The sequence below is a fragment of the Salmo salar genome, chromosome 06, assembly GCF_965601325.2.
Source record: "Salmo salar chromosome 06, fSalSal1, whole genome shotgun sequence".
Taxonomy (NCBI): Eukaryota; Metazoa; Chordata; class Actinopteri; order Salmoniformes; family Salmonidae; genus Salmo; species Salmo salar.
Window position 1 is genome coordinate 15517892 of NC_138296.1, and position 12686 is coordinate 15530577.

General features: G+C 45.8%; 2 protein-coding genes across 4 annotated transcripts in view; both read left to right on the forward strand.

Annotated features, from left to right (window-relative positions):
* Nucleotides 1-1752: 1752 nt before the first annotated feature.
* On the forward strand, nt 1753-7977 carry LOC106606358 (BTB/POZ domain-containing protein 17). Of its 2 annotated transcripts, none has more exons than XM_014202511.3 (3): nt 1753-2040; nt 5198-5528; nt 5708-7977. In XM_014202511.3, exons 1-3 carry the CDS (start codon nt 1947-1949, stop codon nt 6774-6776), a joined length of 1494 nt encoding a protein of 497 aa, XP_014057986.1. In that variant the 5' UTR covers nt 1753-1946; the 3' UTR covers nt 6777-7977. The 2 variants fall into 2 exon arrangements, with proteins under 2 accessions (XP_014057986.1, XP_014057987.1); XM_014202512.3 differs by having other exon boundaries at nt 1756-2040; nt 5243-5528.
* A 613-nt stretch (nt 7978-8590) lies between these two features.
* Nucleotides 8591-12686, forward strand: part of LOC106606355 (dual specificity mitogen-activated protein kinase kinase 6) — a 29000-nt gene continuing 24904 nt past the window's right edge. For both annotated transcript variants that reach the window (XR_014392606.1, XM_045719809.2), the window contains exon 1: nt 8591-8969. Coding sequence is in view for 1 of the 2 variants with exons in the window: in XM_045719809.2 (XP_045575765.1) it covers nt 8951-8969 (19 nt within the window). In the remaining variant the exon portion in view is untranslated. The remainder of the gene's footprint in view (nt 8970-12686) is intronic.

Sequence of the window (12686 nt, forward strand, 5' to 3'; positions counted from 1 at the left end):
TTTCGAAGAGTACAAACAGATGAGTGAAATCGACGAAGTCCCAGATGTCCCTAGCCGGATATCATTTTACATTTTTTACATTTTAGTCATTTAGCAGACGCTCTTATCCAGAGCGACTTACAGTAGTGAATGCATACATTTCATACATGTTTTTTTCCCCGTACTGGTCCCCCGTGGGAATCGAACCCACAACCCTGGCGCTGCAAACACCATGCTCTACCAACTGAGCCACACGGGGATATGTTCACTAATCCAATCAGAGAGCAGTGCACTGAAATTGTCACACTAAAATTTGGACTGTGACCATCGCTCTAATGCAAGGCTCTCCAACCCTGTTCCTGCATCATGTAGGTTTTCAATCCAACCCCAGTTTTAACTAACCTGATTCAGCTTATCAACCAGCTAATTATTAGAATCAGGAGCGCAAGATTAGGTTTGGTGCGAAAACCTACAGGACGGTAGCTCTCCAGGAACAGGGTTGGAGTTAAAACCTACAGGATGGTAGCTCTCCAGGAACAGGGTTGGAGTTAAAACCTACAGGAGGTTAGCTCTCCAGGAACAGGGTTGGAGTTAAAACCTACAGGACGGTAGCTCTCCAGGAACAGGGTTGGAGTTAAAACCTACAGGACAGTAGCTCTTCAGGAACAGGGTTGGAGTTAAAACCTACAGGACGGTAGCTCTCCAGGAACAGGGTTGGATTTAAAACCTACAGGACGGTATCTCTCCAGGAACAGGGTTGGAGTTAAAACCTACAGGAGGGTAGCTCTCCAGGAACAGGGTTGGAGTTAAAACCTACAGGATGGTAGTTCTCCAGGAACAGGGTTGGAGTTAAAACCTACAGGATGGTAGTTCTCCAGGAACAGGGTTGGAGTTAAAACCTACAGGATGGTAGTTCTCCAGGAACAGGGTTGGCGTTAAAACCTACAAGACGGTAGCTATTCAGGAACAGGGTTGGAGTTAAAACCTACAGGACGGTATCTCTCCAGGAACAGGGTTGGAGTTAAAACCTACAGGAGGGTAGCTCTCCAGGAACAGGGTTGGAGTTAAAACCTACAGGATGGTAGTTCTCCAGGAACAGGGTTGGAGTTAAAACCTACAGGATGGTAGTTCTCCAGGAACAGGGTTGGAGTTAAAACCTACAGGATGGTAGTTCTCCAGGAACAGGGTTGGCGTTAAAACCTACAGGACGGTATCTCTCCAGGAACAGGGTTGGAGAGCCCTGCTCTAATGGGTATGCACTAATCTTTCAATTACGGAGATTATCAGGCCGTTACTGAGAACTGTTGTCAATTTCCAGCAGACATGCTGTTATAGGATTTTGTATTAAAATTGATTGGTGTTGATATGGCGTTATAGATATCACCTCACTAATTAACTCTGTGGTTAATTACTTAATCGTGCCATTGACACAGATTTCACATATTGGTCTCATTACTTCTAATTAACATAAATAAAACCCTCACATACAATACCCTAATTATATTATAACAGTGTACTTAATCATAAAATAGTTGATTCATATTGACTCCATAATATAGTGTTTAATCACCCTTTCTCATCCACCTACACTCAAAAAATAAAGAGAGAGTCCCTGTTGGGCCACAGATCGATGCCATGTTAACATGGAAAAGGGAGAAATTCAGAATCCAAACCGTTGTCATGGCAACGGCCCCTGCCAGATTCCACCAATCAATGGAGTCCGCAAGGCGATGTGAGAGGCACCAGGCGGGGAAAAAAGGCCAGGCGTTCTACATAAAGAGTCCGGGACGGGGAGTCAGGGCGCCACAACGGGGCAACCCACCTCTTGCACACACTCACACACACACACACACACACACACAAAGACATTAAGCACCAAGAGGAAGACGGAAAGAGTGAAACGAAGAAAAAGAAGGAACAGAGAAGAGAGAGAGAGAGAGAGAGAGAGGGGATATATATGACTAGATATGGCAAACACCTATGAAGGAGGAATCCCTGCCCGGGTCTATCTGGGAACCCTGCTCGTGGCTCTTTGCTTCCACCCCATCGCCGTTGGAGGAGGTAAGGTGACTGTGTTGACAGACTGCTCTGCATAGTGATCAACTGTTTAGCTTGTCTAATTTAGTCACTGCCACTTTCCTCTCTCACTATAGTGCATCAACAACATCAGTTTTATTTCCTATTCTATTTACATTTCTTATCCTAATGAAGGATAGGAAAGAGATACAACTCTGTTTTAGAGGAATATCGCCCCACTCAGTGTTGGGGAAATGGTGGTGGGACACGTTGCATGTGGGTTGCTCTCTTTAAGCCCTGAGGCACTAGGTTGAGTAATGGAATAGCAGCACTGTCCCACCAGTTCCATTTCCCACATCCTATCTCTGTCTGTCTGTGGTGCTTTGCAGGGAGAGCCTGAGATGTTTGTTTTTGTGTGGCCTTTGTGAGTCAGAATCGATGAGGATGCTATTTTAGAGACTGAAGAAAATGCTCTTTCCTATATTGAAGGACTTGACCAGGGAAGCATCAATTGAATTACACTTTATTTCAGGCTATAACGCCTTCATTTGCATGGCAGTTTATTCCTCATGCGTTTTGTGTGCTCGTCTTGTGTGCACACACACACACGCATATCTATGTTTAATTTAGGGGATTCAACCCCCCAGCTTCTAAAAATCTCTGTGCTTGACTAGAGGAGAAAATTCTTAATCTTTTATTAATAGCATCATCCTCAGCTGTATCAATTTCCCTGAAGTTCTCACTTCAAACTATTGCAACGAATTCACCACAGCATTTTAAAGGAAACAAATGGAATTCTTGGAATTCTTTAAACTAGGAAGTAATTAGCCGGAACAAATCAATCTGTCACAATTAAATGGCATGTCAACCGATCACAATTAATATGCTTGCAAAAGTCAAATTGAACTTCTGAAGTCCAATTTAGTTTGAGCTGGGTGAATGACACAAATTACACAAATGCAATATGCATTTGACCCACAAGCATCAGCTGCCGTCACGGAAATGTAGGCTGTAAGCTAGTTGTGTCTAATGAACTGAGCAAAGGTTGCTTTGAAGTGGAGGTGCATGATTAGCCGACAGTGGTGACATGAAGACTGGGGGGTAGGGGGGGGGGGGGGGGCAGGAGTCTTTCTCCCTCTGTGTCTCATTAAACCTATAGTAACAGGAGGAAGCAGCTGGTGTCAATGGAGGCAGAGGAAGGAGGGCGTTAAAGAGAGTGAGCGTGCAGCTTGTCGTGCTGAGACTTCCTTTCATGTGACTCTACAGTGTGCATGTGCCACTTGTGCTCATCCTCAAGAAGACCCTGTAGTGAAGAAGGAGACATCTTGTGTTCAACCTCACAGGAACCCTGTAGTGAAGAAGGAGACATCTTGTGTTCAACCTCACAGGAACCCTGTAGTGAAGAAGGAGACATCTTGTGTTCAACCTCACAGGAACCCTGTAGTGAAGAAGGAGACATCTTGTGCTCAACCTCACAGGGACCCTGTAGTGAAGAAGGAGACATCTTGTGCTCAACCTCACAGGAACCCTGTAGTGAAGAAGGAGACATCTTGTGCTCAACCTCACAGGGACCATGTAGTGAAGAAGGAGACATCTTGTGCTCAACCTCACAGGGACCCTGTAGTGAAGAAGGAGACATCTTGTGCTCAACCTCACAGGGACCCTGTAGTGAAGAAGGAGACATCTTGTGCTCAACCTCACAGGGACCCTGTAGTGAAGAAGGAGACATCTTGTGCTCAACCTCACAGGGACCCTGTAGTAAAGAAGGATACATCTTGTGCTCAACCTCACAGGGACCCTGTAGTAAAGAAGGAGACATCTTGTGCTCTACCTCACAGGGACCCTGTAGTGAAGAAGGAGACATCTTGTGCTCAACCTCACAGGGACCCTGTAGTGTTAGTAATACATCTAAGTAATAATAATTTTACCAGCAGTGTATGTAATTTTTCAGTCCTTTCTCCGACACTGCCTGGCATTTACGTCCCGAATGGCTGGGTGCTCACCCACAGTGATGCACTGGGCCGTCCGTACCACCCTCTGTAGGGCCTTCCGGTCGAGGGGGTTGCAGTTGCCATACCAGACGGTGATACAACCAGTCAGGATGCTCTCGATGATGCAGCTGTAAAAGTTCCTAAGGATCTGAGGCGCCATGCCAAATCGTATCAGCCTCCTGAGGGAGAAGAGGCACGACTGTGCTGGTGTGAGAGGATCATGTTAAGTCCTCAGTGATGTAGACACCGAGCAATTTAATACAGTCTATTCATGTAATAATCTGCAAATATGGATTTTAAAACTTGAAAAAGTATTTTAGTCAGGGGATAAAAAAAATGTTTTCGACATGTCTGGTGCTTATACAGTATGGCCTAGGCATAATTGTACTTAAAGACAAGAAGCCTATTGGTTTCATAGCCTACACTATTACCATCCATTATCATCCATTATTATCCGTCTATTAACATTGTGTTTTACGCTCCAAGATGCTGACCCTAAACCCAAACCACGGGTAAGATTTCCCCATTAGCGACTGGGTCAGTCACTTCTGAACTGCAGACGAACTCAGCAACTCTTCAAGTTTATGGCTATCACTGCACTGTTAATTAAGCTTTGAAGGAGAGAGTGTAGAGTGTTAAGGCTGGTAGACAGCTTGTCATAATGAATGATTGGTTAGCGGTTGTAATTCATTGTGAGAGCCATGGTGGGTTTATAGGGAACGGCAGGGCTTTTACATTTTAAAACAATGTGTTGAGTTGCTCGGTAGTAGTGTATGTTTTAGAAGGAGGTGTCGATTGGCTGGATAGGGGTGTTTATGTTTTAGGAAGATGTGTTGATTAGACAGTTGGATGGGACTTGATGGATGTGCCAGTGTTGTCGGGTAGGACAGGATGCCAATCAGAGAGACTCAGATGTCGATACATTGATCAAGGCGGGTCTCACATGGACTGAGTATCTGTTGGTTGAGTTGGTGTTGATTGGCAGAAGGCTCAACTGTCAACTCAACATTCAGTGTCAAAGTGAGTGATGACTGGAGAAGAAGGGCTCTATCTCAATTTGTCTTTCTGCAATTCCTCACCTCCTTCACAACCGTATTGGAGGAGAAGGTCCAAGGGGAGGATGCCATAAAGAATAGAGAGAACGGTGAATAGAATGAGGTTGTGAGGAATCGAGGACAGATGAATTGAGAAAGAGGTGTTTTCACTTGCAGTTGACCCGGTGTTGAACGGGATCCCTTCATCTTCTCTTCCTGCAGCCGTGCTGAAGCAGGAGGTGGCGCTGGAGAATGGCGCCACAACGCTGAACCACTCCATGGCAATGGTGCAGCGCATGGAGGGTCTGCTGGCCCAAGGCAACGGCAGCGATGTGGCCCTCCGCGTGCAGACGGTAAACACGGATGAGGTGAAGGTGATCCAGGCGCACACGCTGGTGCTCTCGCTGCAGAGCGAGGTGTTTGAGGAGCTGCTGCTCAGCCACAACACCAGCACCTTGGTCCTGAGGGAGCCTGCCGACTGTGCTGCTGTCTTTGACAAGTTCATCAGGTGAGGGGACCTGGGGGGGGGGGGGGGGCAGAATGAGCGTACACCTCAAGAGGATGGGGGAGGAACAGAAATGGGCTAATGTTGTTTCATGTATTTTTATTTAAAAAAGTGACCTTTCAAGTTCGGTAATGACTGCCAATGTTTCTGCAGACCGATCTAGCCTTGTTTTATCTCTGCAGGTACCTCTACTGCGGTGACATCTCTGTGCGCCTGGACCAGGCAATCCCTCTGCACAAGCTGGCCAGCAAGTACCGTGTGTGGAGCCTCCAGCAGGGCCTGAGCCAGTACATGACGGGGCACCTGTCCAGCGACTCCCCGACAGGACACGTGGTTGGCTGGTACCAGTACGCCATGCAAATTGGCGACGCCAACCTGAGGGACAGCTGCCTCCAGTACCTCTCCTGGAACCTGTCGTCGGTGTTGCAGAGCGGCGAGTGGGGCTCCATCAGCGACGACCTGCTGCTGTCCCTGATGCAGCGCTCCGACCTCATCCTGCAGAGCGAGCTGGAGCTCTACGAGGCCCTGGAAGCCTGGATCGGCCAGAACCAGCCGGCCAGCCTAACGGTGGAGAATGCCCTGAGGCAGGTGCGCTATGGCATGATCCCCCCACAGCACCTGTTCCGTCTGCAGAAGCAGTCACCAGTCATGCTGAAATACTACGAGTCCATCCGTGACCTGCTCTTCCTGGCCTTCCAGTTCCACTCGGCCTCGCCCGTCCAGCTGGCCAAATACTTTGACGTCAACTGCAGCATATTCACGCCACGCAACTACCTGTCACCGTCCTGGGGCTCTCCATGGGTCATCAACAACCCCACGCGCGACGACCGCAGCTTCAGCTTCCAGACCCAGCTGGGCCCCAGCGGCAGCGACACCAGCAAGCGGGTGACCTGGAACGCCCTGTTCTCCCCGCGCTGGCTCCCGCTCAGCGTGCGCTCCGCCTATACAAACGAGATGCAGGCCACACGCACTGACGGCGGTCGTCCTCGCATCATCGTCACCCCAGCCACTTCCAGCCCCGACTTCGCCGGTGTGAGCTTCCAGAAGACGGTGATCGTGACGGCGAGGCAGGGGGGTAAAATGGTGGTTCGTCACGTCTACAACTTCCACCAGAGCACTGAGGAGGCCGGGGATTTCCTGGTGGAAGCCGACCTTCACCGCCGGGCGTCTGAATACCTCATCGACAGCTCCCTCTACCTGCACGTCGTGGTAAAGCCCCTTTACCACAGCCTCATCATTGCCAGAAAATAGGCCAAGAGGTTGTTGTTGCCTTAGTAACCAACGGTTCCCATTAGATGGTCAAGTTGCAGAGTAAAAATTGGCTATATCATAAATAATTATGAAAACAAAACATTTGCTTTTTGGTCTTAATTTAAGGTACACAGCATAAGGTTTGCAGTGTGGTTGAGGTTATATTTCAAGAACAGAAATTGTAGAAATAGGCTGGGTTTATGACTTTGGAACTTGCCCAGACAGTGATGACCGTAACCAACCGCCCTCCCTGCTGAGTCCCACCCCCCCTAGCCTGCAGACAAAGTCACACATGCACACTCATATCGCAACTCCTGTTTATTGGCCTGGTACTGGGCACCTCTGTTCTACATAAGGTAATGGTACTTTTTGCAGTAGTGGTTAAGTTTGTCTCCAAACTGTTTTAGCTCTGAAAAGAGGTGTCTGGAGCCAGCTGTAACTGTACTGCATCTATTAAAGAAGTCAATGAAAGAGTTTCAGATAATAACAGTTCCTCCACATTGTTTCCCCCCCAATCTTACACACATGGTAGGGGCAAACACGACTGCACTGTATTTGTTTGAGATATGATTATGTCAATACTTGGATATTTCCTTGATTGCCCCTGATTAGAGGAAAGGCACATTCTTTATGACATATTTAACTGTATGAATTTATCTGCATAGCTACAGGATACTACTAGTAAATCAAAGTGTCAGTTATTGGTATTGTTTCCATTAGCTGAACTCTCACTTTGTTGGTGCTAACCAAACCTCACAGGATCAAGTGAAGCTTCTTTTGTTGCTTTGCACACTGCCAACACCATAAGTACAGGCCAATTTAAAAGCATGCATTCATACCATTAGTCACAATTACAAGCATAAGTTTACAGGCCTAAATATTATAGCCATGCTGATACTCAGTGACCAGACAATTCCTATACCAGAGTTTCTCTAGAAGCCATTTTGCTGTTGCCCTACTCTTTTGCAATTGAGGAGCATTTCTATTGAATCTTTAAGTCAACCGGCAGTATTAGTGGTCTTAGAAGGATTGTGTTGTTGTGAGTAGTGCTTATATAATGAATTATGCACAGGCCTATGGACAACATTGTTGGTCTAAATTATACTTTCGGGTCTTTAGAATGTTACTGGTTCATGTAGCTACCATATCTCTCTCTATGTCCTCTTCCTATATCCTGAATAAAATGTTATTTTACCCAGTCTGTAATTGGTCTGTTTACTTGATTCACCCTAATATGCAGAACACAATGTGATACAGAGGACAATTGTGACTTAAGCCTAATTTATACCGTACATATGCAACAAAGTAATGCAAACACAAAATGGCTACCCTGCAAACTGGCATCACATTTATAATCTTGGGGCTGCAGACATGTGTTTTTGCTACTCAACAATACAGCATTGCAATTTTTCATAGCTATTTGTAGCTCTTGTAGTTCATAGTACTGTAGGTATGGTATAAATTAAGCTTTAATCAAAAACAACCAAGATATGCCTATCAAAATGAATTTCACATGCCTTGTATGGGGATATCTATCTGAAATCAAAATGTTTTGAAGCCATTGAAAACCACAAATTATACAATTACATTCTTAGAATGTATATATATATTTTTCAACCATGATTGTTGTGACCATGGACTGGTCTTGGACATGTCCAAGCTTGTTGGCAATGACAGCAGACTACATATCCCACAACTATGTACAACACAGGGAGGAAAAACGTCATAACGCATTTGACGCTCGAGCTTTCAGACGTCAGATTGATCGAGTTGGTTTTGCATAGCCCGGTGCCCCGGGAGAACAGAGTTTACTCATTTTAGACCATTCCATTGTTCCTGAATAAGATCTCCACACACCCAGGGCACCGGGCTATGCTAAACTAATCCGTCCACTTCTTCGCTATCTAAAAAGTGTAACGTTTGGTATTGTAACGTAATCGAGTTAAATTCGCCGGCATTCATATGTCCATTCGGTTTATAACTTTTTTTATTTTTTTATTTTTTAAACAAGAAGCCCTGCGACACGGAGACAAACTAACGCAACATGCATGAAGATTGAAACAGACTTGCATCGTAGTTGCAGGACAAGCCGCAGCTTCTGAGCGGGGTAGATGCAGGGAGGGAGGGAGTAAAAAAAGTCTTTGTGCTTCCCCTCGTCAAAGCAAAGGGGGGAAATGTCTCTTTCTAAAGGAGGTAAGAATTCTAACAATAATGTTAATTGTGCAACAAGAATGAATCTGACAAAGATGCATTGCTGGAAGTCAGGGTATTGCGTCATTGCATTATTGACGTTTTTTAAAATCAGTTCGTTTCCGGCTTAACCTAACGTTAGGGTCTGCCCTTGTACAAAGTTGCTAGCTAACTTCAGCTAGCTACAGTACAAGTTGTACTGTGGTGCCTGATTGCATTTCTCTGTAACCTGGCTAGAAACCGTAACATTTATGCGGATTCCCCGGGGTTGGTTGTTTCCTGTCAATTCCTGGAAATGTACACAATTGTTTGTGAACACGCGATAACGTTGCTAACGTTAGTTAGGCTACTTGGGGCTGCAAGTTGCAACTGTTGCTTGCTAGTTAGCTACCTACCTAGCGAGATAACGTTACCTATAGCATTGTCTATTCGACCAAACGAAAAGTGCGTAGCTAGCCACACCGGTATCGATGTAACGTTAGCTATATCGCGTGCGTTATTTTATTTGGAGCACGCATGCCATGCCTCGCGACTTGTGGGTTGATGGGAAAACATGAGTCATGTATTTTTTTCCGACAGCGTTACTTGGTCTAATATTACCGTGTGAGTGTTCATGTCGTCTCTCACGCATTCTTGCAATAGTTGTCCACTTGTATTTGTCTCGCATATTTTCTACAAATGCCTGATCTATCATACAGTTGGTCTCCCTCTGACACAAGGTGATGTGTAGCTAGCTAGCAACAAGCAATGTTGAATAAAAAACACCTGGTGGAAAATAAATCAAGGCCCTCCTACGTCACACATGGGGACATTATGTTACACCATCGTTTCCCGAACTCTGTCCTGGGGATCCCAAGGGGTGCACATGTTGGTTTTTGCCCTAACACTATCGTTACACAGCTGATTCAAAATATCAACTGATTATCAAGCATCCATTGTTTGAATCAGCTGTGTGGTGCTAGGGCAAACACCAAAACGTGCACCCCTTGAAGTCCCCAGCACCAATTTGGGAAGTGCTGATCTACACAATCCTACTGGCATTACCAGCAGGATTGTGAGAGGCCTGCTCACTGACTATTATGCTATCACAGGCAGCCCCTCTATAGCCTAGCTACCTGAATGCATGTGTTGACTTGTACTTCCAGTGACTTCTGCAACCTGTGGTTGTAAAGATGCTACACTGTTGTGCTATGCTGACGTTATTGGTGCTCACCTTTTCTTTCAGGAGCAGCAACGGCCTGTTTGCTGATAGTAAAAGTGTAGGATGAGCCTTTCCATTGTGTATGGACTTTTCTTGACCACTGTAGCCAGTTTCACTTTGTTTAAGGTATTGGGTGGAGTAGGCTTAAGTGCTTTGCAATGCTTGTTTTTTCATTTCAAGTTGCTGTTGCTTAAGGAGGTTTTACAACAAATAATGCACTCTTCTAAAACGGTGTTTACCCTGCCCATGTAACAGTGTAGGTTCCGTCCCTCTCTTCGCCCCAACCCTGGCTCGAACCAGGGACCCTTGCACACATCAACAACTGATACCCACCGAAGCATCGTTACCCATCGCGCCACAAAAGCCGCGGCCCTTACAACGCAAGGGGAAACCCTACTTCAAGTCTCAGAGCGAGTGACGTCACTGATTGAAATGCTATTAGCGCGCACCACCGCTAACTAATTAGCCATTTCACATCGGTTACACCCACACAAGAAATGTCAGCTGCAATGTGAGACATTTTCAAGCACCCCATTTTTTGTTTTGTTTTACATTGACCTTTTAGTAATTTAGCAGACGCTCTTATCCAGACTGACTTACAGACAGTGCTAGGCTTTAGCACAGTGGGTTAACACGGTCTGACTGGTGTGCCTTCTGACTGGCAGCCAGTCCCATCCAGGACACAGATTAAGCCTAGTTCTGGATTAAAAATAAATCTCAATGGTTTATCTCCGTTGAAAGTGCGTTGTAGTCCAGGACTAGGTTTAGAGGTAAACTTATTTTGTATTTTATTCGTATCCCCATTAGCTGTTGCTAAAGCAGCAGCTACTCTTCCTGGGGTCCACAAAAAACATGACATAATCCCAGAACGTCAATAGACAAGAACAGCTCAACTACACATCTTAAATAACAATAGAACCATAAAAAGATCCTAATGACAGTTACACACGTTACTGAGTTACCCACACATCAGTACATGTACCTATGCCCAATAATTATTTGGGTCAGACAGCGGAGAGGCATTGTGATGTGTTGTTTTATTCGGGGGGTTTTTAAGCTAACTTTGCTGTTTGTTTGAGTCATTTGAGATGGAAATGAGTTCCACGCAGCAATAAAGGGCTGATTTCGACAACTAAGAACGGTGAAGCACAAGGCTAAACTTCTCTGCTGTTTTGGTCCCGTACCTACCACGTTGTAGCAGTGTGATGTGAACCCGTGCACATGCACAGAAACTCAGTGTGAGCGAGAGAGAGCACTGCTGCTTGTCCAGAGTGAAAAATAACCTGTTACTTGGTAGCTTCCTCGTTGCCGGTGTAAGCGGGTCGATGGCGGCTGTGATGGTGGCTCGTGACCCAGCCATTCACGCCGTCATCCAATGGGCTGTCCAAGAATTCAGAGTATTCATCTTCACACGGAAGATATAGCATACCTTGTGCAGGAGTCTTCAAACTGGTGCACCTGTCTGTGACTAAGGCCGGGTGGGGTTGTTTTCCTGTAGAAGGTAGTGAATCACTGTAACATGATATGCACACACACCACAGCTACGGCTGTAGCTAGATTAGTCAGCATCAATTATTTCATTTTACCGCCTAGGCCTATAGGCTATTTCTGTGCATGGTTCAGGCCGTTGAGGGAATGCTTCCTTGGAAATCTGCTCTATTGCTCGAGTTGTCATGTCCGATGGCGGCGTCCAAGCTCAAGAATCGATGGCTGACGTGCGCATTCATTCCATCTTGTGAATTGAATGAGAAATAAAGTTGATTTTGGTTACATATGGCCTTGACTATACACAACACTGGTTATTTTACAACGCTTTACAACACGCTCTGTGTAACAGGTAGAATGTCACATTGACACGATGCTGATGGCAAAGCAACGCGTATAGTGGAGTGTAAGCCACTGTCTATAACCAAAGGGTTGTTGTGCAGTAAGCTTATTAGGCTGGGTTTAGGGTTCAGGTGGATGTAAAAGGGGTTCAGAAAGCTGGAGGAGAGCTATGCCCAATGACATCATGCTTCCCAAAGGATCTCATGACAGCTATTCAGAAAGGATGTCTTGTTTGGTTGGGAGTCATCCTCTCTTGCCTGGACACTGCCCTGACCCCCGAACCCTGAGGAAGTTAACACAGTGAGCATCGTCCATATGGGCTACCATTTGTAACATGAGAACTTCTAACTTGGTTTTGTCGACGTCAGACATTCCCACAAAGAAAGTGTTGGATACGGCATAGTCCCATGCCTGAAATGCTTAGAGTTGTAGGATTTTTAATAGCTCCTTCATTGATATGAGGCCTGATGTGGGCCTAGCTGTCAACTAGTCAAATATGTGACCTCAGACGCTGAAGGTATAATGTATGTCAGGGAGTTCAGCTGAAATAGAGTGCCACGTAAGATCCGTTTCTGCCATGCATTTTAGCTATGCATTGCGAGCTAACGGCAGTATTTAGCCAAACTAAATAGTTTCTTGCCATGCTTAAAACAATGTTGGGCTGTGGATCATCTTTAATATTGCAGATTGTG